The 26,345-nt window shown below is 37.3% G+C and overlaps 1 protein-coding gene across 2 annotated transcripts in view; it reads left to right on the top strand.

Annotated features, from left to right (window-relative positions):
- The window catches only part of LOC103033947 (pleckstrin homology domain-containing family G member 3), a 77,908-nt gene that overhangs the window by 9,980 nt on the left and 41,583 nt on the right, over window positions 1–26,345 (top strand). For both annotated transcript variants that reach the window (XM_049463524.1, XM_049463523.1), the window contains exon 2: window positions 4,932–5,002. In XM_049463524.1, the coding sequence (XP_049319481.1) occupies window positions 4,951–5,002 (52 nt within the window). In that variant the 5' untranslated portion in view covers window positions 4,932–4,950. The remainder of the gene's footprint in view (window positions 1–4,931; window positions 5,003–26,345) is intronic.

Genomic DNA, 26,345 nt, shown 5'->3' with positions numbered 1-26,345 from the left:
AGAATGTTGGAAATAATACTGAATTGAGACTATTAAAAATAGTTCTAATTAGTGTGAGTTAATAACTTAGTTGAAATATTCTGTAGTAAGTACTGTTAAATAATGTCCCCTTATTGTAAAGTGTTTCCAATAAATCTAATCTAATAAATGTTCTGCATTTTATCAGTGTGTCATGATATCATGTTACATGTACTGTAAAAATGTTGTTACGTATGATGATTACAACATTTATTTTTCCCATACCGCCCGCCCCTGGTTCTTGGCCCGTGGTTCTCATGGTTCTTCTGAGGATTGGTGTTTATGGTGGTGTTTGACTGAGGTAATCGTAGCTCCTGATGTGAGGAAAGGGCCTCTTCCCCTGAGACCTGCTGAGAGATTCCAGAAAACATTACCATCACTGAAGAACATGCAGAAGATGGTAAACAGGGGGGCGATTGCCCACCCCATCTGTGTCCAATTAGAGTAAGGGTCCTAGATGTCCCGTGGGTTTGTGCGGAGGAGAGTTTGTCGGTCGTTTAACGGGTCAGATTTCGGTTTGCGAGTTTAATCAGCTGTGGGAACAAACGCCATGCTGTTGTGCTTGACTTTGTGCCTTGTGGGCAGTTCCACATCTGTGTAACCTATGTGGTATTTTCTTAATCTTGGCTTCTTAGTGCAGCAATAACAGTAAAATGCTGTAAAACATTATTGTTTTTGGCAGAAATGAGAAAGCTGGCAGCTTTCAAACAGTTGATTATGCAACTTTTATTTTGTAATATCTGATTATATCAGATTATAACATTTAATTCATTGGTTCTGCTGTATCTGATGGTTCCTTTTGACTCAAGTTGGCATGTTGTTTGTTGCAGAGAAGTATTACTAATTCTCAATGGGTCAATTTTCCAGACAGGGATTAAGCCTAGTCCTAGAAAATACTGTGGCGTCTAAATGAAGTCTGTTAAACTGTATATACAGAATTTTTCTTTTTAATTTTTGATGGCATCACAGCTAACGCTAACACTCGGAGGAAAGCGCAGCGACTCGGTTCTGATACATCAGCTCACAGACGCAGCCTTGTGCTGATCCACATCACCCTAGGAGTGATGAGGGGAAAGAGAAGAGTGCCAACTACTGTACTGTACCCACCCAGAGAGAGCAAGGACAATTGTGCTCTCTCAGGGCTCCGGCAGCTGATGGCAATCTGCATGACTTGCAGGATTTGAACCAGCGATCACCTGATCATAGTGTCAGCGCTTAGTTCGCTGGACCACTTGGAGGTTTTACATTATTGGAAAAACTTTTTTCAGAAATCAGTAATATATAACATAATAATGTATATAAAAATAATAATATAATAATAATACCCTCTAAAAAAGAAATTTGAGAATAGTTCTTAGAGTTCTTGTTCTGTAATGTGTAGTTTGTTGGTCTCATTTCAGCACAATCAACTTTGCAGATTTTATTGTATGAATCTCCTTTATGATATTAATCCCCTGTTCTACCATACCCTAAGTGTGTTTCATTACATCTTTATTATTGCACTGTTTTCAGTATGAACTAGAAAACATGCTAACCTTTGCAGTGCAATAAGTGGCTGATTACATGAATAATTACATGATTTTTTTTTTTTTTTTAGTAAAGTGAGGTAAATTTAAAGTTAACAGGTATACAGTAGCTATAGCAGTAGTAGAAACCTATGGGGATGGGTGGGGTTACACAGCTTTCTGCAACCGAACAGCAGGGGGCGCCCGACCTGTGGTGGCTTCACTTTTGAGAGACTATGCTCTGTCCAGCTATATACAGTCTGTGGTCACAACCAGTATGCTACTACCTACGTTCCTATGTTGAAATGTTGGTTCTCCCATGTTTCACGATGTAAAGTTATTTAGTAGTCTTCTTTTTTGAGCAGTTAACATATTTTGTCATCCTGCATCAGCTCCAGTTCTATCCGTTCGGGACTGAACAATGCTATAGCAGTAAACCTGGTGAGCGTAACATGTTCAGTAATCCGGTGTAGGACCTGCTAAGCTCCAGCAAGAGCTGCTCCACCGCTGCGAGATAATTGACGAAGCTCTCGTGGCAGTGGGTTCGGCTGAGCTGGCTGTCAGCTCATAGCAATGGTCAGTGATCACACTGAGGAACAATGTGGACCTTAATCCCTGAAGAATTTCTGCTTCTGTGGTCTTTGATTCTGTAGCGCTGAAGCACGTTCCTCTTTGAAAAGCAGAGGCTCCACTGGAAAAAACAGGAGAGGAGTTCACAAGCCTGCTCTTCTAGATTAATTCAATTTAAATCAAGAATGGAGCACTAATTCCTGGTGGCGGGGCTTCGTTATTGATGTGGGAAACTCTGTGGCTCTTCCCACTAGGGGTGGGCGATATGGCTCTAAAATAATATCATGATATTTCAGGGTATTTTTGTGATAACGATATACTTACCGATGTAGGAAAACTAAAATAATTAATTCGTTTCAGGAATATAGTATAATAGTATAACAGTATAATCATAATGTGGCAAAATAAATAATATAGCATAAAATAATATAATGCAGCAAATAATATTGCAGAATATTTAGTGCATGCATATAAACTGCAAACTAAAACAATTATACAATAAATACACCTAAAGCTTCACAGTAAATAATAGACTACTTTTAAGACAGAACATCTCTATTATCACGATATGGATTTTTAATATCATGTTATTTCTGTGTCACGATATATTGTATACGATATAATATTGCCCACCCCTACTTCCCACCTCATTGGAAGGGCTTGATTGTGACCAGAACTACGATTGTGAGTGTGCCACCAGAAAAAAGCCATGCTGCTTCAGCTTCCAAAGCCCAAAGTTTATTTTTCTTTCTTTTCTTTTTCATTTTCAGCTTTAAAAAGGTAGCACACACACTCGTTTTCTTTCACTTTCTTGGGTGGGACTCCTTCTTCAGCCACTTGACTTGTGTTCTGGGACTCTCCTTCAGGCAAAGGCTGATTAGATATGTAGATTAAACATGCGGTCAAATGGATTAAAGGGTGGAGAGTTGCGAATCTGAAAGGGAAAAATGTGACTGGCTGGCACTTCGCCTTAAAGGAGAAGTCTGGTGTGAAATAAACTTGGGTTGTAGTGAAAAATGATAATGAGTCTACACTTTTGTCAAATAACCCACCTTCATTTACCCCCAGCAATGCAAAGAACATCGCGTTTATCTGATGCTCCCAACAACATGCTTACAGTGCAAGTGATTGGGGCATAAGTTTGTCCATGCCAAGAAAGTGCTGTATTTCAGAATGAAGGTGGAGGTTATTCAACAAAAGTTTGTACTCATTACATTACATGTACTCATTACAAGTCCATTTCACACTGTATTTCTTCTTTAAGTAAAGGTTAATTATTATTATATATTAATTTATATGTTTTTACCTAAGTTATTCAGATCAATATTAAATGCTTGGAAAAGTTTATTAATGTTGGCTGTGTAAGCAGAAATTTTCAGTAATTTTTTTTATTACCGTATTTATCGCACTATAAGGCACTCTGGATTATAAGGTGCATTATGTGACACAAGTAAGGAACATGGGTGTCGCCATGTTTTCCTTTTAATTCAGCAGGTCTCAGCTTGTAGCGTGTGGAGAATCAAATTATTTTAAACCTGTTATTTCAAAGTTAAAATGCTACATAGTTTTGTGTTACATAGAGCTGCAAGATATATCGTTCAATAGTCCCATTGCACAGGATGTGCAATGTCACATAAGACAATTAAATCCAACGTGTTCTGTTGCAATGTTTTAAATCATGACCGAAGAAGTAGATACACAGCGCTGTCTCTGTGTCTTTGTAAGTGACAGGCTGCTGCTGCCTGAGAAGCATGAGAGGGAGGATGGATGGATGGATGGATGGATGGATGGATGGATGGATGGATGGATGGATGGATGGATGGATGGATGGATGGATGGATGGATGGATGGATGGATGGATGGATGGATGGATGGATGGATGGATGGATGGATTGTATCACCTGCTTGACAGCCCTAATGTGTATATACTGTATACTATAGTAATGGAAATGTGTTCCAACTTGTTTAATGCACAATATATTTTATTCTGCATAAGTTTACCATGCTGCACAGCTGCAGTACAGTGTCCCGATGGCCTCAGGGCTTCCTCTGCCTACAGACCCGCAGTGAGGTGGCGGGTGGCTGGCACAGGCTAGCACAGAACACTGATTTACTCTGTGCACAGGAATGGCAGGAATTTCCCTCTCCAAGGCTGATAACGCTCCACGGCCATTTCCCTCAGCACAGAGGGCACAGCGGGGGGCAGCTGGGATGACTATAGGGCTTGATCAGTTACATATGAAAACACGGCCCATGAAATGCCATCAGTACAGGATGGAAAAGTCTTGTCTAAATATTTTTGAGATGCTATTAAATGGCTGTTTTGCTGCATTAAAAGAGGAATAGTTTGCTTGGTGTATTGCATATTCTGAGGTGTGTGTTTAGGACTAAAGCTACTGAAAGCTTTACACATCATTACCTTGAAGGTAATGTGACATACTAGGATGCCCCTTGTAAAAGAAAAGGGCATTTGAGTACATTTTTTTTAAGTATACCTAACATAGAAAAATACATACTTTTAACATTACAATTAATATGTACTTAAATACATAATAAATGTACTATTTGTGGGGCAACTTATTGCAACTTAGCTATATTTTAATTGTAACTACTCTATATTTAAATACAACATAAATGCATTAGGTTCTGCTGGAATAAAGGTCCGATTATGGCAGATTTTGAGGCTTTTTAAACGTAGTAAAATTGGTGCACAACCCAGAAAAAAATGTAATCTTATACATCCTGATCTGCTTTTGAGTTTTATATCAGGAAATGTTCATGCACACAAGTTTCATATGTTTTGCTAAATCAAAGGTATTGTTTCTGTGTTTTTTGCAGTCTCTGAAGCTTGAGTGACATGCCAGAGGAGTCCTGCCACAGGTGTCATCATCAGGACTCGATGGGTGAAGGTAACCAAAAACACATGCTACCTGTTGGTCTAATTAATCATTGTAAAACATTGTACTGATTCAGTCAGCATTTCACTTTCTTGCACTCAGTGTTCCTCACCGTAGCACAGCTAGCGCTAGTGGTTAGCTGCTAATGCTAATGCTGCTGCACCTAGCCTTAGAGGAAATCTGGACATCTAAGCTTACTGTAAATAAAAGGAAGCTCTTTACTCACCATAATAAGCAGTATTTCTCAGAAGAGAAAACAGGGCGACACCCATGTTCCTTACTAGTGTCACTAATGCGCTTTATAATCTGGTGCACCTTATGTATGAAAATAGACCAGAAAATGGACGTTTATTGATAGTGCACCTTATAAATAGTACAAAAGTTTAGTTTATAGATATGTAAAGTATTCTATTTTATAGAAAAATACAATAGTATTGTGTTAAATGAATAAAAAAGAGAAAAAATCTAAAAGCAAGGCCTATGGTATGAAACACTTTCTAACAAAATGTGGAAAGTGTAGATTATAGGAATGTGTATCTGTAGTGTTTAAAACAGGTCATTTCACATAGCATTAAACTCAAGATCTGCGGGTTTCAGGATGTGGTTTATCTGGCCTGGCTGGACGTATTCATCTGTAAAACCAAAACAAGAGCAGGAATGTCTGCAAATCAAGTCCAATTAATTCGATTTGGCCTGACTTGAGTGTGTTAATGCTTAGTAATGGACTGGCCTTAACTTTCTATATAGAATATAATTCGACATAGCAGAAAAGCTTCTTTTTTCTTTCTTTCTTTCTTTAAAAAAAAAAAAGGTCTTTTTGTGCCTGGCTGGTTGAATACTCTTGGCGTTGATGTAGTCTGTAGCTGAGGAATGCCAATATGTCATTGGCTCCCTTTGCCCGCCTCCTCCTGTCGCATAGAACACAAGAGCCAAGAAGAGGCCGGGACTGGGGAGAGTGGAGCTCCTGCCCACTTCAGACCGTCCACAATCCCTTCAGCACTTTCAGTAGAGCTTGATTTTTCAGGTCTATCTGTTCTCCTGTATCTCTATTTGCAGTCTGTGTTTGCAGTCTGTCTTTCACCTCTTTCAGTCTTGATCCTGGATGTGCTGAAAGACTCATTCAGCACTGTCACTCGGGTTTGTTGGACTTTATGCTTGGATGGATGAGTGACAGGTTTAGGATGGGGGAAAAAGGTGAGGAAGGTGATGGATCCGGGGGGAGTGCAGACGTATGCAGGAGGTTGGGAGGTTACCGTGCCTCAGATTAACCTCTTGAACTCCAGGCTTAGTTTTAAATAACTAAGAAAAAGTGCTGCCATAAAACTAATATGTAAGTAAAGAGGTTATGACTGTGTTGACCCACATTGTAGACCTTAGAGACCTTCCGGGTTAAAAGTACAGAAACTTTATAGTCAGTTTTATCTGTGCCATAGTCATTGAATTCATTTATTTATGTTCATAAATACATTTTGATGTGTCTGAACAGTAGGTAGATGTGTAAAACAGCTGATGATCATTGTGCAGCATGAGAAAAGCGTTGAGAAATGTTTTCAGAAGATGCAAAGCAGATTAAATATAACTACTGTATTTTTCGCAATATAAGGTGCACTTAAAATCTTTCAAATCATTTCCCCAGATATAATCGTCAGTGCGTCTTATAATCCGGTGCTTCTTATGTATGAATTTTACCAGTCAGGTATTAAGGAGCAGTAAAGACACTCCAAATACACCAAATTGCAGTGTTCTTCAGAAGTTTCAGTTTAGTTCTTCAGCACCGGGGCTGGAGTAGCATTAGCATTAGCCGCTACTGTAGCCTGCTCCTAACCCTGGCTAGCTGTAAATAAATGGAAGCACATTACTCACCTTAATAATAATAATAATAAAGTCGAAGTCTGTCTGGGGCTTCGACTTGAGGCCTAGCAAGTCAGAGGTGATATATGTTTGCATGTATGAATATTCATGAGTAAGAGTCGAAATCCTGTCTTTCTTCAGAGACCACTAATCCAGTGAATTAAAACAGGGCTATACAGAAACACCGGAGCACTTCAGCTCAAATTGCGTTTATTTGTACTACAGACCACAACTAGACATTTTAAAAGGAATGAAAAAACGATGGAATGAGCCCTTTTAAAGGTAACCAACACTGAATTACATTTGTTTTTATGGCCTTTTCTAAATATATTTGGAATAAGTCTGTTTAAAGTTATGTGTGAAGCTTATTCAGGGAAAATAATAATACATACAATGCACACATACATACAGCTATTTGCAACAAATGGAGTGGAATTAGTACTCAAATTTTATGAAAACTACTTACAAATAAAACAAGCATGTATCAATGTACCAATGGGTAATGCTTGTTGTCCTGCTAAAACAATTTAACTAGGATCTCCTAAGGATCTCACTTTCTCCAGACATCTATAGGCACCCTCAGACTTGACTGATTGACTGACCTCTATATGATGCGCTTAACAGGATGATAAAGATCCTGAACCTTCATGGCTCTTTCAGCACTTTTTTCTGCCCCGGGACATCTGTGAGGTCAGTGCTCAGGGCAGCCGAAAATCTCCTTTATTCAACGTCAGCCTGAGAAGAATAGCGTCTGCCATGCGTGAAGCTGCAGCCTAGCAGAAGACGAATGGCGATTTGCCTTATCTGTGTCTTGCTGAGCGCTCAGAGAGGAGTTTAAGACAGGAATTTACTGTCTTTTTATTGAGCTTTTGTGAATCCCACCCCTCTCTCTAGGGACTCTTTATTTTCCTTTGTGATTTCACTAAATGTCACAATAGCTTCCCATTCCAAAACTCTTCCACTGGATTAGAGCTGTTAGCCTCTGACTCTCTGCAGCTCTGTTGCACTTTTTATTTATTAGAATCTTCCAGTTTTTATGCATTGAACTGTTGGGGAAGGGCTCTTATTGTGGACGTTAGCTAAATGAGGCGTTTGGGTAGTCAGGGAGATTTGCTGCATCTACCCCTTGTTAACTGTGGGGGGTGAGGGTCACGTGAGCCTGAGGGACCAGCCTCATGCCTCAAGCCAAGAACAGGGATCCCCTCGGGTCCTTAAAAAGTCTTAAAATGTCTTAAACAAAAATCGAGGTAATTAAGGTATTAAATTGTCTTAAATTTGCTGTAAGCCAAAGGAAAAAGGAAAACACAGTGGCCCCTGTAAACATCTAATCCAGGGATAGAACTAAAATTAGTGATATAATACGTCTAAGTCAAGGTCAGAGCTAGCTAATATAACTTTAGCGGCAAGTTAGCAACGTTAATGGGGAGAGAACTAAGATTAACGGAAAGCTAGTTAACGTTAGCAGCGAGCTAGCTAACATACTAACCTTTTAGCGGTAAGTTAGCTATGTTAACAGAGAGAACTAAGGTTGGTGGCAAGCTAGCTAAAATTATTGGCTAGAGAACTAAGATTAACGGAAAGCTATGTAACATTAGCGGAGACCTAGCTAATGTTAAAGGACGAGCTAGCTAACATACTAACTTTAGAGGCACATTAACTTATGTTACCGGGGAGAGAACTAAGATTAACGGAGAGCTAGCTAACATACTAATGTTAGCTGCAGCTAGCTGACGTTTTCGGTGAGAGATCTAAGATTAACAAAATGCTAGCTAACGTTAGTGACGAGCTAGCTAACATACTAACTTTAGTGGTTAGCTAACTAATGTTACCAGGGAGAGAACTAAGATTAACTGAGAGCTAGGTAACATTAGCGTAGAGCTAGCTAACATACTAGCTTTAGTGGCACATTAACTAATGTTACTGCAGTAAGAACTAAGGTTAACGGACAGCTAGCTAACATTACCTCTCCGCTAATCTTAGCGCTCTCCCTGGTAAAGAGCTAATGTTAATGGCGAACTAGCTAACATACTAACTTTAGGGGCTAGTTAACTATCATTACCGGGGAAAGAACGAAAGTCAGAAAAGGGAGAGAACTAAGGTTAATGGAAGGCTAGCTAACATTAGCGGCGAGCTAGCTAACATGCTAACATACTAACGTTAGCTAGCCAAGTAAGATAATGATTAAATGAACACTGATAATTATTTATAGAGGAAAAAAAATGTTTTTCATTATTATTATTATTTTTATTATTATTATTATTATTATTATTATTATTATTATTAATAGTAGTAGTAGTAGTAGTAGTAGTAGTAAAGTAGCAATAGTGTTAGTAGTAATATTAGAATTATAAACATCACTACAATTTAATTGATAATTTCCTCTTATTTTCGTATATACAGGAAGCACATAAATTGAGAAAAAAAAAAGTTAATAAAATAAATTATTTTCTACCAAAACAAATTATACTTTTTGGTGAGGTCTTAAAAAAAAAGCCTTAAATTAGATTTTAAAAATGGTGCAAAACCCCTAAAGGAGTGGAAAAAGACTTTCTGAAACAAACTTAAATTCCTTTTCGGCTTCACCCTGCTTCACTCCCACTCTCACACCCACGTTCACCTCACCTCTGCACGCTGGGGTGCGCCGTCACCCGCACCCCACTCCACGCCTGCCTGCTAACAAGGTCACAGGCCCCACTGTGGATTTTCAGCCCTGGTGGCAAAATTTACAACAGGCTTACACCTCCGACATCCCTCCGACAGATGGCCGGTGGTGTTGGGAGGAAGTGGAGGTTTGAATAGAGGCACTTCAGAATGGAGTTTGAGGGTGGGGGTGGGAGTGGGGGGGTTCTGGGGATTGAAAGTGGGGTTAATTGGCTTCTTTGGCTCCTGCTGTTTTCATACAGAAAGCGAAGATTGACCTCAGCGGTGATCCAGGTAGATCCCTTTAAGACGCTCATGTCTTCGGAACATTTTAGAGACTTTAGTTGTGGCAAACCTTTTGGTGTTTTTAGAATAAGCCCTTCACCATAACAGGATTTGTTTGGAGGAAGATGATATGAGCTTTTGTTTAAGAAGACAGTGTTGTGGTTGTGTTTTTGACTGTTTTTATAGCAGTGCTGCCTGAGGGTCTAACGATCACCAGCATCAAGCCTTTTGCCTTTTACCTTTTGCACAAGGATTTCTACACATTCTCTGCATCATTTGATGATGATATATTACTGTAGATTGTAGAAAATTTTAAGTCTTTGTACATTTTACGTTGAGAAATGTTCTATAATAATTAGATTATTTGGTTTTTTTTGTAGATTGGTGAACCACTGCCCCTCTTTGATTCTGAGAGACCCTGATTCTTTAAATACTCTTTTTATTCCATATCATGTTAGTTTTTTCCTTTGCAATTTGATCCTGTTAGTAAGTAAATCAGATTATTCCACAGTTTTGGAACATACATAGAAAAGACACAATTTCTTTTACGTTTCCGCCTCATCCTAGGGACTACTAAAACCCCCTAAAAGACTAGCTGACCTCTGTGCTCTTGCACTAAAATATGGCACTAATAGTTTAGAGATATATTTTTATTATATATTACAGCTGTTTTTTTTATTAAAAACACTTACGTTTCCAACCTTTTGTTGACCTGTCCCAACTTTTGTTGCAGGAATGGATGTTGATTAACAAATAAAATTAAGTTGACCTGACAAAATGTTAAATATCTCATGTTCATGTGTGTGCAATTAAAAATAAAAAGTTGAGCCGTTTCTCATTTCCTGCAAATAAATGCTCTAAATGAGAATATTTTTATTTGGAATTCGGGAGAAATGTTGTCTGTAGTTTATAGAATAAAACAACAATGTTCATTTTACTTAAACATAAACTTATAAATAGCAAAATCAGAGAAACTGACTCAGAAACTATTTTTTGTTTCCCAGAGCTTTATAGCCTTGTATTGAGTTAGTACAGTGTTTTTTTGAGACGTTTTGAGTCTAGGGCTATACTATACCCTATTCAGGCATTTGTTGGGCCAGCCCCAGTGGAATCTCTTTGTTGTATAACTAGCTAATCATTAACTGCTTAATGTCTGCTTGATTTATGGACCTTTTTGGAAAATAGTGCTGTACATTGAATTTCTTGTCTAAAAGACAAGTTAAACATCTCTTTTTTTTTTTTGTCGTCAGCTGTCTTCTGCGTATATCTATCTGCATATTTTGTCTCTTCACAGACACTGAGCTCCACACTGAGCCCTGTAATCTCTTTAAATTATAAGGTAGAAGAGAAGAAAGGTGAAGGCTAAGTGGTGTGAAATTGTGGGGTTTAGATGATGAAGATGAGCGTGTGATATGATGCCTCAGCTCTGTCTGTGTTATGAGGAAGTTGGTAATGGAATGTGTAGCACAGAAATAGCAGCAGGCCAGGCTAATGACTTACGGTGGTTTGGGTTTGTGAAGTCAGCTGGTCTGAAGGGTTTCAGGGAGGGAGGCTTCAGCTGTGATTATGAGGAACACATGGCAGCCAAATGGAATGCTTTAAACAGATGCTTTCACTTTTAAACACTTACAAGTAATAGTCAGTAATAAATGATCGGCGATTGACCTTAACCTGAGTGACCAGTGGCCGTAATTGACCTGATTATGTTAACCCTTTTAGACCCTGCATCCATTAAAATAAAAAGAATACTTTGTTTTACTTTCTTTTTATTGAGTTTTAACACACAAAACAAACAAACAAATTAACAAACAGATCAATAGAAAAGGCAAATTGGGCATTTGACAGGAATCTTGAAAGGACATTTACATATGTACAGGGGTTTGGACAATAAAACTGAAACATTTTAGTGTGGGATTTTAGGTTTCATGGCTAAATTGGAGCAGCCTGGTGTTCAATCTTCATTAATTGCACATTATTGCACCAGTAAGAGCTGTAAGAGTGTGAAGGTTAAATTAGCAGGGTAAGAGCACAGTTCTGCTCTAAATATTACAATGAACACAACATTATGGGAGACACACCAGAGTTCAAAAGAGGACAAATTGTTGGTGCACGTCTTGCTGGAGCATCTGTGACCAAGACAGCAAGTCTTTGTGATACATCAAGAGCCACGGTATCCAGGGTAATGTCAGCATAACACCAAGAAGAACCAACCACATCCAACAGGATTAACTGTGGACGCTGTAAGAGGCACCTCAACTCTCCTGTTTCCACCAGAACTGTCCGTCACCACAATAAATTATTGTGGTCATGACGGTCTAAAATACAAATCCTAATAAATGAGTAATTAAATCAGCTCAGATCCACCAAGTAGGATTTCCAGTTTCTCCAGTATTTTTCAAGTCTTTTAGCTGCATGACTCAATGGAAAAGTCATTTTCTCCATGTCATGAATCTCTTGAACAATTTTAGCCCCTCAGAAAGTGTTTTTTTATTTTTTTACATAGAGTCCTTCTTCTTTTGTGTGCATTACAGACAGGAGTAAATAGCATTCTTATATTTTATTAAGTTAGAGTTTTATGCTTTATTAAGTCCGTGTTTGTAGACTCTCACATGTATTTAGCACTAATGACTGACGATTTGCTTAAACTCCTCCAGAGACTGGAATGCGTTCCTTGTTTAACCATGCAAAATGATTTAATTAGAATCTGACTTAAGGCGAGTTTTTAACATTTCTAATGTTTAAGTTGTTGGTTCAGGTCCAGATCTGAGACCTTGAGTTATGCTGAGAAATTCACTCTGTGAAACACAAAAAAACAAGTCCAGCATTTCCTGCAGAGCAAGAAGACTCTCATTAAGACTCTCTCATGACTCGCATATACTAATGCATCTCTAAAAGGTAAAATAACATTGAAAAGTAACTTTATTTCAGTAGTTCAGTTTCTTTTATTGTTGATGGTTATGGCTTACAGCCATTGAAAACGCAGAAATCAGCATCTCAGACAAAGAAAGGAAAGGATATTATATAAGACCTATTGGTACTTTTGGCAGTGTGCCAAGTCCTGCTGGAAAATGAAATCTTCATCTCCGTTAAAGTTGTCAGCAGAGGAAAACCTATGGTGTCTGGTCTCTCTCTCTCTCTCTCTCTCTCTCTCTCTCTCTCTCTCTCTCTCTCTCTCTCTCTCCATGTCAGTCATCAATAGTCATCAAACTTTATTAACTTATCCTGTGCAACAGAGGGAACTCTTGGTTCGTTTACTCATGTTTAAGTAAAATGAACATTGTTGTTTTATTCTATAACCTACAGACAACATTTCTCCCAAATTCCAAAAACTAAAAATATTGTCATTTAGAGCATTTATTTGCAGAAAAAGAGAAATGGCTGAAATAACAAAAAAAGATGCAGAGCTTTCAGACCTCAAATAATGCAAAGAAAACAAGTTCATATTCATAAAGTTTTAAGAGTTCAGAAATTAATATTTGGTGGAATAATCCTGGTGGTTTTTAATCACAGTTTTTTTCTCCTCCACCAGTCTTACACACTGCTTTTGGATAACTTTATGCTGCTTTACTCCTGGTGTAAAAATTCAAGCAGTTCAGTTTGGTGGTTTGATGATTTGAGATCATCCATCTTCCTCTTGATTATATTCCAGAGGTTTTTAATTTGGTAAAATCGTAGAAACTCATCATTTTTGAGTGCTTTCTTATTTTGTTCCAGTGCTGTGTGATGGAATGTGTGTTATTGTGCAGGCTCTGAGCAGTGTGGTGTACAGCTCTTCAGCTCTCTGCTTTTGTTTATGCAGGAACATGGTCTTAATTTGCCGGCTGAAGAGGAGGAGGAAGAGTTTTTAGAGGCTGTTCTCTGTTTGGTGAAGAGCTCTACAGGAGGGGCTCTTTATGACGTGTGTTAGCTGGAGTGTGCTGCTTCAGTTCTGTGGATGTGACCTGAAATGTGATTAAGTCTTTGTTTAGGCTAATGAAGGATTCTGTGTCGCCTCTCTGCAGATCCTGGAGGCTCTAACTCAGGATTAAGGATCTGAAAGTGAGAATTTGTATGAAGCTCAAACTGCTAAATTACAGGGTAGTTCCAGTTTGTCGGCCTGGCGTCTGAGGGGCGTACCCGGGGTATTCCCGTTTATAGGGAATGATCTACATCAGAGGGGTGGAGATGATAAATTATCTATGTGAAATTGACTGTGATTATCTCTGTCTCTTTTTAATGCATCGTCTTCAGAAGCTGCTGTGAGTCTGAAGGGGGCAATAATTTTGTTATATATATTCATTCATATATTTTTAATGTGTATTTACTCCCTGTAGTTTAACAGCTTAACAACATGGGAAGTAGGTAAAAAAATATTCTCAGTGAGCTTTGAAATCCATTTTAAATTTATTTCTTTCTATTTTTTTATCCCATTTTTCTCCTCAATTTACAAGGCCAATTACCCAACCCACTTATCATTAGGACTCCCCTTATCACTAGTGATGCCCTTTAAAACCAGGAGGGTGAAGACCAGCACACACCTCCTCCGATACATGTGAAGTCAGACTCCGCCTCTTTTTGAGCTGTTGCTGATGCTTTAGCATTACCGAGTAGCATCACAGCGCTAACGCTCGGAGGAAAGCGCAGCAATATATATTCTGTCTATATATATATATATAAAGATTTTTTTTTTATCAAAATTGTAATAGAAGTCAATGATCCAGAATGAGGTCATGATACTAATAATTATGCATTTCAAATATATATATTCTTCATATATCCAGGATTTAAGTAAAATAGTCTCTAGTAGATATATAATGGGAAATGAGAACAGTGTGTTTATTTATTTATTTATTTATTTTTATTTTTATTTTTTCTTTCGTAAAACAGTAAAAAAAAAAAAAGTAGTACCCTGATGTGATAATTAGGGATGGGTGATGTATGACACCATATTTCAACATTTGAAAAATGTTGGCGATTATTATTGCGTACGATACGATATATGATATGATATATGATATGATACACCTCTAGTGAAAAAACTTCTATATCTACATATCGTCGCCGTCCAATGAAAAACACTTATCTCCAAAACAGCAACTTTACAGGAGAGAAAAAAATCTTGTAAACTTTCAGTGGAAGTCAATGTAAAAAGAGTTTATTTCAGGTCATTTTGAAGAGTTTCTATTGGTCCGTTCATCAAGAAATTTTGGCACAGTGTAAGGGACGGTTTGTCTGTTCAAATTATGTAGTAAACTAAAAATCCACAAAAATGGAGAAACTTGTTTTTTATAGGACAGCGACGATATGAAGAACTATTTACCCAAGCAAATGAGCATGCAGATTGGGTTCCAGTTTTACATGGAAACATTTTCTTTCTGTCTTTCTTCCTGTCTTTCTTTCTTTCATTCTTTGTCTTTCTTTCTGTCTTTCTTTCTTTCATTCTTTGTCTTTCTTTCTGTCTTTCTTCCTTTTTTTCTTTCTGTCTTTCTTTCTTTCTGTCTTTCTTTCTTTCTTCCTTTCTTTCTGTCTTTCTTTCTTTCTGTCTTTCTTCCTGTCTTTCTTTCTTTCATTCTTTGTCTTTCTTTCTGTCTTTCTTTCTTTCATTCTTTGTCTTTCATTCTTTGTCTTTCTTTCTGTCTTTCTTCCTTTTTTTCTTTCTGTCTTTCTTTCTTTCTGTCTTTCTTCCTGTCTTTCTTTCTTTCATTCTTTGTCTTTCATTCTTTGTCTTTCTTTCTGTCTTTCTTCCTTTTTTTCTTTCTGTCTTTCTTTCTGTCTTTCTTTCTTTCTTCCTTTCTTTCTGTCTTTATTTCTTCCCTTTCTGTCTGTCTGTCTGTCTTTCTGTCTGTCTGTCTGTCTGTCTGTCTGTCTTCTTTCTCTCTTTCTTTTTTTCTTTCTTTCACTCTTTCTTTCTTTCTTTCTTTCTTTCACTCTTTCTTTCTTTTTGTCTGTCTGTCTGTCTGTCTTTCTGTCTGTCTTTCTTTCTTCCTTTCTTTCTGTCTTTATTTCTTCCCTTTCTGTCTGTCTTTCTGTCTGTCTGTCTGTCTGTCTGTCTTCTTTCTCTCTTTCTTTTTTTCTTTCTTTCTTTCACTCTTTCTTTCTTTCTTTCACTCTTTCTTTCTTTTTGTCTGTCTGTCTGTCTGTCTGTCTTTCTGTCTGTCTTTCTTACTTTCTTTCTTTCTGTCTTTCTTTCACAAAGGATTCTTGAACCCTCTTTTGTTTGTAGGATGTAGTATCACTACAGACTGAGAAGATGGATCAAAATGCTGACTGTGGATCTTCTGTTTGCATTTTTTTTTTTTTTCCTGTGTCGCAAATTGAGTGTTTGGGTAGAATTGGCAGCGGCCTCTTCCAGGGCAGCTCAGAGGAGGAGGAGGAGGAGGGCCTGGCATATGATGTCATGGAGAAGATTATGCACCAACTGTTCCCTTCCAGAGCCCTGTCTCACGCTTCTGTGCCGTCTCTGTCTGCGCTACGAGGAAGAGATTTGCATGAGGGTGAATGGCCTGGCCTCCAATTTCCCTGTAAACACATGTTCACATCAGAGTCGAACGAAACAAAAACAAAAGCTCTGTAATAAAGAGGAGTTCTGTGGAAGAGCAGTGCTTTTCTCTCAGCCTGAAGCGAGCAGGAGAGCGTGTTTCTGCTGGCTCATCACGTCACAGCACTCGTCTGAGAGATATAGAGGAGTTTGATTCAGTTTTATAGCGTGAGTGAGTGAGTGTGTGTGTGGGGTAGTCAGAGGGTGAATCTGAGAGGCTGGTGATGAATGGTGTGTGTGATCAGGGCTGTATTAACGGTGTGTTAAAGGATAAAGGAGTGTCCTGTGGGCAGGGGAGTGGCACAGCTTCCTACAGCGACTCACTTTATTCAGGTTGAAGCTGGTGTTGAAGTTAAGGTGATCTGCGGAAAGCAGAGCTCTTCTTTTTCTATTTTACCTCTTTAACCTGTCGGAGGTCTTTCTGCTCTCGCGCGTTTGCGGTTCGACAGATGGAATTTCTCACCTGCCGCAAAAAATCCACACCTGGGTTAAACAGCCAGAGCTGTTCACTTCACATCACTGTCCAGGTATGATCATATTTCCTTTTTTTATTTTATTTTTACATTTTTGTACAGCTGCAGGTTTTCATTAGTAGGGCTGCAGCTATCGATTATTTTAGTAATCTGAAAAATCGATTCAATTAATCGAGTAATCGGAAATAAAAATTAATTTAATAAAAATACACGAGAAAACAAGACGTTTCACTTAATAATGAATGATCAATTGATTTACTTTTTTTAGATTAGTTATATTTCAAAATTCACAACATACATTTCCGAACTGCAAATAGAAATAAATAAAGGAATAATAATAATTTAATCATTTAATTTAATAATTAGTACTCTTTTTTTGTATTTATTTTTTATTTTTTTCCTTTTCTCTCGTAAGTTGTCATTTTTTCCCCGTGCCGCTTCAAAATACCCTCTTCTCAACTAAAAAAAAACCTCCGCCTCCTTCTTCTTCTTCCTGTGCGCGGGTGACGTAACGCTAAGCGCGTTGTCACCATTAAAAAAAAATACTTAATAATTTTTTTTAAACGAGTAACTCGAATTACTCGAGTAATCGTTTCACCCCTAGTTTTCAGTACAGTGCATACCTACGCTCATTTGCATCTTTTAAATTATTAGCACGTTATTAGGACTTTTTATATAATTTACATTTACATTTATTAGTATTTTTCTTATTATTTGTATGTATAATTTTGATTTACATAATTGACTATTGGCTAAATCTCTAACACCAGGAACTAGGTTTATGCCATATTGTATCATATCTTGCGCAATAATATCTTTTTTTTTTTTTTTTTTTAATATGGTGAAGTACGAGATTATACCTTGAAATATTCTACCATATCACCCACCCCTAATTATCACATCAGGGTTCTACATTTTTGCATATTTTCCATTAAATATTTACTAGAGACGAGAGATGTCTGTCCAGTATAATTTTTTTTATTTTAGTCCTGGATATATAGAGATATTTGAAGGAGTGCATTATTATTAGGATCATGGTATTCTGGATCGTTGATTCTGTTACAAATCTCCATATAAAATTCTTGTATTTTTTAATATTATTATTTAATTTGTGCCATATCATATTATATGCAATAATAAAACGTATAAAATATACATTTTTATTTTGTTGCTGTAGTATATTCTTAAAATAAGATTTTTTTTTTTTATTCAGTGTTGTCATGTCTCTAAGAGTATCGTTATCACAAAAATCCCATTAAATATCCATTGAGCTCATTGAGCTCCATTGGCTACCAGTTGATGCTCGCATCAAATTCAAAACTCTTACAATCGCCTACAAGGTGATGACAGAACAGCTCCTTCCTACCTGCACTCACTCCTGAAGGCTTACGCTACCTCCCGGCCGCTGCGCTCCTCCAGTGAACGTCGCCTCGCTTTACCAAACAAACACTCACACAAAGCAATCCAGACTGTTCTCATACAGAGTTCCCCAATGGTGGAACAAACTACCTTCTACTACCAGATCAGGAGAATCTCTCGCTATCTTTAATAAACTCCTGAAGACTGAGCTCTTCAAAGAGCACTTACTCTCCTAACACCTCTAACTAACTACCTTCTACTACCAGATCAGGAGAATCTCTCATTATCTTTAATAAACTCCTGAAGACAGAGCTCTTCAAAGAGCTCTTACTCTCTTAACACCTCTAACTAACTACCTTCTACTACCAGATCAGGAGAATCTCTCACTATCTTTAATAAACTCCTGAAGACAGAGCTCTTCAAAGAGCTCTTACTCTCTTAACACCTCTAACACACTAACTACTTCTAACCTCATTTCCTTCTTCCTCTCCTTCACTCCTCTATCCTATTATTCCCCTTTGTCCTCCTTTTATCCCTATCCAAAGATGTTTTTCCTTTAAACTTATTTTACATTGTACTTGACTATTGTAAGTCGCTTTGGACAAAAGCGTCTGCCAAATGTAATGTAATGTAATGTAATGTAAAAATATCGTGATATTATTTTTGGGCCATATCGCCCACCTCTAACAAACTATATTTTAATTCCATATAATATGACGTGTAATGTCAAAGAGCTATGAAGATAAAGATACTACTATATAGTACAATTATTTAGTTTTTTTCTTTCTTCTGCTATAGTTCTCTACATAAGCGCCATAGTACCTGCTTTGTCTACAAAAGGCAAAAAAAACAAGCTCACAGGTCGAGGAGATGTATTTGCATCAGATCCTCTTACAGTAATTTTAAAGTTCACGCTCTGCTACCTGTGAGAGAAGCTTCCTGGTGCAGGTCGTGGCATTTGATCTTCATGATTAATGCTTGACTGCAGTGCATTTTGTTTAGTAATTTAAAATTTAAAGAAAGATTAAATATAGAACTAGAAATTTTGTGCCTGACAAATACTATGAAGCCAGTATTTGAGTGCAAAAATTACCAGTATTTAAAAAAAATAAATAAATCAAAAGATCTTGCTTTGTGTTAAAAGATCAGTAAAACTACATTCTTCTCCATTTTGTCATTTAACGTTTTGTAAAGAGGTTAATATTCAAACTCTAGACAGATCATTGTGGATCAACGTGCTCACCTATAGAGAGCAAGGCCAGTTGTGCTCTCTCGGGGTTCCGGCAGCTGATGGCAAGCTACATAAACGAGATTTGAACCAGCAATCTCCCGATCATAGTGACGGTGCCTTTAGTATTTAAAAGTACTTACATCTCTCTTATCTGCTGACTTGTCAATGACAGTAGGTATAGATCCCTCCCTCAAACGAAGCATGGTGCTTGTAAATCCAGCAGACTGAAATGAGCTAATCTAGTGGGTGTGCTTATTGTGGTTCTATGCCGTTTTCCATGTTATGACGTGGTTGCAGTAGACGAGAAGACGAGCGTTAAATTAACTTCATAAAAAGAACTATTGCTGTTTGCTTTTTTTTTAGTACTTTTCTTTGTTTTGTTTTTTTTTGTTTTTTTTAGTATTTTTGGTTTGTTTTTAGCACTTTTTTTAGTACTTTGTTTTAGAAATCTACTCTGTTTTGGGCTTGAACTGGTCCAGTTCAATTTTTAAGGTGGACGGACATATAAAGAACTGATGATTGAAAGCCACTGGGCTGTATGTGGTTCTCGGGCCGTACAGTTCCCAGGTCTGGTTCAGACCCTGCCCTCAAATTAAATTCAAGCAAATTTCTGGGGAAAAAAATGCAAATTAGGTGGTATCTCATTTGTCTATGTACAGAACATATAACAAACCACCGTATGTCACACTCGTTATAACACGGTGCACATTTACAGTGAATAAACCATAGCTGTTTTGTTTAGTTTTTTTGTCTAATTTTATATATTTATATAAAACTAAAAACCTCTGGAATATAATCAAGAGGAAGATGGATGATCACAAACCATCAAACCACCAAACTGAACTGCTTAGATTTTTGCACCAGGAGTAAAGCAGCATAAAGTTATCCAAAAGCAGTGTGTAAGACTGGTGGAGGAGAACATGATGCCAAGATGCATGATTAAAAACTGTGATTAAAAAACAGGGTTATTCCACCAAATATTGATTATTTCTGAACTCTTAAAACTTTATGAATATAAACTTGTTTTCTTTGCATTATTTGAGGTCTGAAAGCTCTGCATCTTTTTTTTTTTTGTTATTTCAGCCATTTCTCATTTTCTGTAAATAAATGCTCTAAATGACTATTAGATTTTTATTTGTAATTTTGAAGAAATGTTGTCTGTAGTTTATAGAATAAAACAACTATGTTCATTTTAATCAAACATATACATTTAAATAAATATATACATATATGCTCTATATAAGTGCATACACGCTTCACTTACAGCTCTCATCATTATTGTTTCATAATAAAAAAAACCTTTTTAATTCATCCTTTATCTAGATTAGGGTTAGTAACGTTTGTGTACGTCATGGTATGTTGTTCAGGGTCACATTGTGTGCAGCATAACACAGGGCTGATGGGGAAATAATTACTTCTCTTTTAGATTTGTTTCTTGGCAACTCAGTAGGAAATATGACTAAGACTTTAGTTGTTTGTAACCTTTTATTGTGGCCTGTGTTCAACATCATAACCCATACAAACTACTAGTGCAGCTCAAAAAAAATGTTCATCATTGAAAAGTTACTTTATTTCAGTAACTCAGTTGAAAATGTAAAACTCATATATTATATAGATGTATTAAACACACAGAGTGATCTATTTTAAGTGTTTATTTTTCTTTTATTATTGATGATTATGGCTTACAGCCCATGATAAAACCCAAAAATCAGTGTCTCAGAAAATTAGAATATTCTATTATAAGACCAATTGGTACTTTTGGCAGTGTGGGCAGTGTGCCAAGTCCTGCTGGAAAATGAAATCCACATCTCCATAAAAGTTGTTATCAGCAGAGGGAAGCTGTAAGATATGAAGTGCTGTAAGATTTTGTGGGAAAACAAAACTGCACTGACTTTAGACTTGATAATAAAACACAGTGGATCAACACCAGCAGATGACAGACATGACTCTCCAAACCATCACTGATCATCAGTAAATTTTACATTTCATTTAAAGTAAATTAAGGGAGCAGAGTCTGGAGGAAGAGTGGAGAGACACACAGTCCAAACTGCTCGAGGTCTAGTGTGAAGTTTCTACAATGCAGATTTCCTTTTCCAGCAGGACTTGGCACATTGCCCACACTGCCAAAAGCACCAATTGGTCTTATATAATATTCAAATTGTTTGAGACACTGATTTTTGGGTTTTTATTGGCTGTAAGCTTCATAATCATCAACAACAAAAGAAATAAACGCTTAAAATAGATCACTCTGTGTTTAATACATCTATATAATACAGCAGTATATTCTGCTTTCCTTACTGTGTTAAGTTTGTGTGTTTATGTGCAGACTTTCCACCACAGCACACTTTAAATACTACACTCACCTTGAGGAGAGTTAATTATTAATGTGTAGGTTAGTTAGTTAGAGTTATTAAGAGTTTTATTTCCTCTTCACTGCCTTTTCATTCACACGGGAGAACCCATGGCTTATTAGCATAAACAGAATCAGAGGAAGCGTGCTGATATAGTATCAGATTTTCCAGCTTTTGTATTGTTTTACAGTAGCCTCCGCAGTTACAGTTGGTTATAGATGGTTTTAGACTACATAAATCTAATAAATGGTACTGCACATACTGTGGGACTCAGTTTCTGAATCAGTTTCTCTGATTTTGCTATTTATAGGTTTATGTTTGAGTAAAATGAACATTGTTGTTTTATTCTATAAACTACAGACAACATTTCTCCCAAATTCCACATAAAAATATTCTCATTTTAGAGCATTTATTTACAGAAAATGAGAAATGGCTGAAATAACAAAAAATGATACAGAACTTTCAGACCTGCAAATAAAACAAGTTCATATTCATAAAGTTTTAAAAGTTCAGAAATCAATATTTGTTTTTAATCACAGTTTTTAATCATGCATCTTGGCATCATGTTCTCCTCCACCAGTCTTACACACTGCTTTTGGATAACTGTATGCTGCTTTGGATCCTTTATATTAATGTTTACTCTTCTTCAAGCTTCATAATTTTTGTGTGGGAGGATTGCCCCTTTATTTGATGTATGATCAAATTAAACGTCTTAATTATTTTTACACTTTTAAGTGTATCATTAACTTCTGTAACAAATCTGATAAAATTCTTTTTTTATCTCAGTTAGGGGTGTGCCATTTCATATCGTATGCAATAATACAATTTTTAATTTTAATTTTGTTGCAGTAGTGTATTCTTGTTTTTTTTTTATTCTGTTTTTTGTTATATCGCCAAGAGTATCATTATCATAAAAATACCATGAAATATTGAGATATTATTTTAGGCCCATATCGTCCACCCTTAGTTGATAGTTTAATGGAAAATCCCATTACAACTTCTAAATATGAGTAAAAATGCTGCAGTTGTACAATTGATATTATACTTTATAAAACCCTTTTATTATAAATGGGGTCTTGTTCTTTCAGATATACATAAAGCCCCTTTCTTCTCTCTTCTCTGAGACATTACGATATTGAATGTATGTCTGGCGGCTAAACTATCAGGACCCTAATTGAGTCATTTCTCCAACATATTCCCACTTCCTGCTGATCTCAGATCTGTTGGCTCTGCAGGTCTGTGCGTGTCTCAGTCAGACGTCTGGACAGGAGTGCTCATCAGTCCAGCTGCTCCTGTGCCTTCGCTCCGTCAGCTTTAAGATCCATTTAAAAAACGCTTGTTCTTTTCTCTTTTGTTGGTGTAAAAGTTGGGTTTTCGTTCCTGCTGTGAGGGAATGTTAATTGCTCCTCTGTCAGGTGTGAGGAATTTTGTTTTTGGCCTCTGTTGGAATGTGGCCACCTGCCGAGGGAGGTGATTGGGGGAAAACACTGTGGCTAATTATTAGCTTCACTTTAGCGGTGTTTCTTTAGCATATTTTCCATGTTGGCTAATTAGTTGTGCGTATAGATAGCGTAACATTTTATTAGGTTAATTTTATGGCCATTTGATTTAATGATAAAATTATTTAATTTGGTGTAATGAAGAAGAAATCAGGTTTCTTTTAGTTATCACAACCTGAATTTCAGATAAATAAATAAAAAACTCCGTATTTTTGCATCTTGTAACATTAGTTTGTTATAAGACACAAAAATGGAAAATTATAATACTTTTTCAGAATTTCTGAGGTGCAAAATATGGAATTTTAATAAATAAATAAATACATTTCTTGTAAACTATACTAAAAGTAAAAAACAGACTAAAGTGCGTTTTAACACCTTTGGTTGGTTTCTATAATCCGGATCAGTTGATGAGTTTATTTGGAGATTGTGTTTCTTCCTCTGTTTGGTTTGGTTTGGTTTGGTTTGGTTTGGTTTCAAACAGGAATAAACCTAAACGCACCAAAATTTTCACCAGTAAACCACACAAGCACATCGTCTCCTCTGATTGGTCAGAGCTGTCTGGTCAACGCAGCACAGAGCACGCTCAGTGTGTAAACAGCATGGAGCAGCAGAGATGGTGTTTGTTCAATGCTGTGGAAACTAGTGTTTATCTGGCTAATATATTAGATTTAACTGGGCCTTATCAGCAGTTTTAGCTAAAATAAAAACAGATCACATTCAGAGTTCCTGAGTTTGTTTTGGAACGTCATTAAGAGCGCTAAAGTTCAGTATTCTAGTAACTGGTTAACTTTAGGGTGTATTTTATCATATGTCTTAAGAAAGGAAGGAGATTAATTATTATTATTGTCCAGTCTTTAATTCCTTTATGAATAGAAGCTGAAATTAGCTTTTATTTTATTTTATTTTTCCGTTCTGCCTTAAATGCTGCAGCTCTTGCTGTCCGTTGCATCATTTAAGGTGGAACGGGAAAGTTAGCTAGCTTGCTACTGAGACAAATTAATAGTAATCTTTTTCATGCTTGTTTTGAATTTGGCCATAAATCATTGTAACTACACATTAAACTATGGTAATATAGTGCTAATCGTTTAAACTTTTCAGAAGGAAAATACTTACATTTGTTGGTTACTCATACCTCTTAGTTTAAAGTGTGCTGAATCTGAAACATCTCTGTATTAAGGGCGAACAAACCCTATCACTTCCCCTAAACTACCCCTCCAGCCTAACAAGAGTCGGGACACTGCTAGCCCTTGGTGTACACCTCAAAACACAGAGGTAGGGGTAGGTGGTAGGGTTAAAAGGTGAAATGGGATTGGGCCTTAGTCATATATTCCACGACGTATCTCTTGGTAAACTGAAAAATCCGGTTTTAAGCAACACTCCCCAGCTATAATAGTTTTATAGACTGATAAGAAAGAGTTGGTTGAAAAGCAGATAATTTGCATGATTTTCCACAGAAAGTGAAACAGTCCAGCCTGGTTACTGAAAGTTCACTCATTCAAATTTGTGGTTTAGAGCTTCTGACGTTTGCTTTAGGGATTAAAACCCAAACAAAATGCTCAGACTGTTGCATCTTTCACCGGCGCCGTGATGACTGCTATCAATTCTCTGACAGAATGTGAGCATTGAATGTGTTCTCACCAGACGCCCCACTGCTCCCCTGTCTTCACTCTCCCACTCTGACTCCAGGATTAGCTTGGTGAAGGTAGTTTTCACTGTGTAGTGTTTGCAGATCTTTCCTGCTGGTTATCGTTTCACAGAGTCTGTTCTTGCTTTGTATCTGCGTCCACTCTGTGGTGGGTTTAACTACTGTAAATCTGCTTCGAAGAGCAGATGTAGCACTGTGTGTTTTTCAGTGGGTTATCGGAGTAAAAATACAGTCTTTGTAGCAGTTCTTCCTTTCCTAATGTAGCCTTTTTATTAAAACATGCAGACAGATTTTTAGTGGAATTTAAAGGACCCAGACTATGGAAAGGGGAATTTCTCTTTTTTTATAAAATGGTTTTACAAAACTTTAAAGGTCTTCTTTCGCTAAAATCCACTTTTTCTTGTTGTTTGTGAAATACAGTAGGTCTCTGAGTTGTCTGCAGCAGCTAGTAAAAGAAAATATTCAGAAAAACGAGTCGATCAGGAAAAGCACCGTGTCTACATCAACCCGTGAATTAGTATTCATGGCCCCGCCCACCACGGCTCACAACAGGCAGAGCTGAAGCCGGGCGGCGGCACCGTCTCATCAGATAGGAGGAGTTAACAGCGCTAGAAACAGAATGTAGTTTATTCCTGTGTTATTTGTGCGAATAACACATCAGTGTTTATATACTTTACCCAGTAATACAGAGCTAAGAAACAAATGATTAGAATTAGTCTATGTAGGAAAAACACCACCAGCCAAGTACAATTGAGATAGGATTATTTTAGTTATAAAACTATGATCGGGAGATCACTTAATTGAATCCCGTTCATGTAGTTTGCCCTCAGCTGCCGGAGCCCTGAGAGAGGACAGTTGACCTTGCTCTCTCTGGGTGGGTACAGTAGATGGCGCTCTTTCACCTGATAACTCCTAGAGTGATGTGGATCAGCACAAGGCTGCGTCTGTGAGCTGATGTATCAGAACCATGTCGCTGCGCTGCTTTTCACCGAGCCTTCCTCCCTGGTGTTGTGGCATCACTAGTGATAGGGGGAGTCCTAATGAGTAGGTTGAGGATTTGTCCTTTTAAACTGGGGAGAAAATGGGATAAAAACTATATATGATTATTTTAGGTGTGTGTTTGTTGCATTTATGAGCTGAGAACTTTCATCACAGCTCTTCACATTCATTCTGGATCATGCCATGTCTTGCTAGAGTGTTTCTTTAGCGTAGTTTGGGGCACGTCGGGCCTTGAGGCTGCATGTTAAATATTTATTATATTGTTTCATTTCTTACATCTCCTCAGCTGAATGGATTGTATTGTTGTTTCACTGCAGCGCTGCCAGGACCTGCTCAGAACACACACTCACACACTCGTACTTTAACTTCCTTTTAGAGAGATCCTGCCATAGCAGTGTCTGTGGAGAGTTGCTAGGGGCGCGAATCTCTCAGTGTATGGCGATTCCATTCAGATTTTTGGGGTCACAATTCGATTCAGAAATGATTTTCAATTCCGAAACAATTT

The sequence above is a fragment of the Astyanax mexicanus genome, chromosome 14 (genome assembly GCF_023375975.1).
Source record: "Astyanax mexicanus isolate ESR-SI-001 chromosome 14, AstMex3_surface, whole genome shotgun sequence".
Taxonomy (NCBI): domain Eukaryota; kingdom Metazoa; phylum Chordata; class Actinopteri; order Characiformes; family Acestrorhamphidae; genus Astyanax; species Astyanax mexicanus.
The sequence above is the reverse complement of the archived record's forward strand: the minus strand, read 5'-3'. Positions and strand labels throughout refer to the sequence as shown.